Genomic DNA, 1,281 nt, shown 5'->3' on the forward strand with positions numbered 1-1,281 from the left:
GGCACCCCGGTGCTCCAGTGGACCGGAAGGGACTTGTGCCCCAGCTCAAGCCCAGTTGCCTGCTTCCCTAGTTAATGCAATTGGATTGGAGCAGATGCTGTGTTCCACTCACCAGAAGTCTTAGGATCCCGTGGGGAATCCTGTGCGAGTCCTTGTGGGTGTCTGGAGACTCCTCTGGCAAGGCACCCCCAGTGCTCGAGTGGACCGGAAGGCAATTATTGTATTCTTGATGGACAATGTAACACATTAAGGTACCTATATTATAGATCTATTGCCAATATTGTTATCATTTACTTATAAAATTATTATTCCTGATTTCAAGCCGTATATATTTTTTCTCTTCATTGGTTAATAGTTGTTATAACCTTCTAAATGAGCACTCCTAGAAATTGTGTACCTTTTGTGTTTACTGACAGACATGTTCCCTTACCAAAGCTTTATGCTGCTCCTAGATTAACCAAAACGTTTTTATTTGATTTTTAAGGTGATTATATTATTTTTGGTAAAATGTAATACAGTATTCATATTAAGAATGAGCAACCAGGCGTGGTGGTGCATGCCTTTAATCCCAGCACTCGGGAGGGAGCCAGGCAGATTTCTGCGTTCAAGGCCAGCCTGGTCTACGAAGTGAGTTCCAGGACACCCAGAGCTACACAGAGAAACACTGTCTTGAAAAAAAACAAAAACAAAACAAAACAAAATAAAATAAAAAGAATGAGCAGTATAAATATAAAGTATATTTTAAAGTATAGTATAAAGTATATAATGGTATGCTTTTATTGATACTTCAATACTTTTTTAACAGGATCAAAACCCCATAAATGTAAAGAGTGTGGAAAGGCCTTTGATAGGAACTCAGTCCTTATTCAGCATCAAAGAATTCATACTGGAGAGAGACCATACAAATGTGAAGAATGTGGCAAATCATTTAACTATTCTTCCAGCCTTAAACAGCACCAAAGAATTCATACTGGCGAAAAACCCTACAAATGTGAAGTGTGTGGCAAAGCTTTTAACTGTTCTTCATATCTGGGTAAGCATCAAAGAATTCATACTGGAGAGAAACGCTACAGATGTGAAGAATGTGGTAAAGCTTTTACTAATTGTTCAGGACTTATTGTTCACCGAAGAGTTCATACTGGAGAGAAACCCTACAAATGTGAAGAATGTGGCAAGGCCTTTAGTGTTCGCACAACGCTCTCTAAACATCAGAGAATTCACACTGGAGAGAAACCTTACAAATGTGATGAATGTGGAAAGACTTTTAATGTACACTCAACA

The 1,281-nt window shown here is 38.9% G+C and overlaps 1 protein-coding gene across 1 annotated transcript in view; it reads left to right on the forward strand.

Moving 5' to 3' along the window:
* Positions 1–1,281, forward strand: part of LOC115029072 (zinc finger protein 724-like) — a 13,399-nt gene that overhangs the window by 10,592 nt on the left and 1,526 nt on the right. The window contains exon 4 of the mRNA XM_029468234.1: positions 806–1,272. Coding sequence (XP_029324094.1) covers positions 806–1,272 — 467 coding nt within the window. The remainder of the gene's footprint in view (positions 1–805; positions 1,273–1,281) is intronic.

Source organism: Mus caroli, chromosome 13, assembly GCF_900094665.2.
Source record: "Mus caroli chromosome 13, CAROLI_EIJ_v1.1, whole genome shotgun sequence".
Classification (NCBI taxonomy): Eukaryota; Metazoa; Chordata; class Mammalia; order Rodentia; family Muridae; genus Mus; species Mus caroli.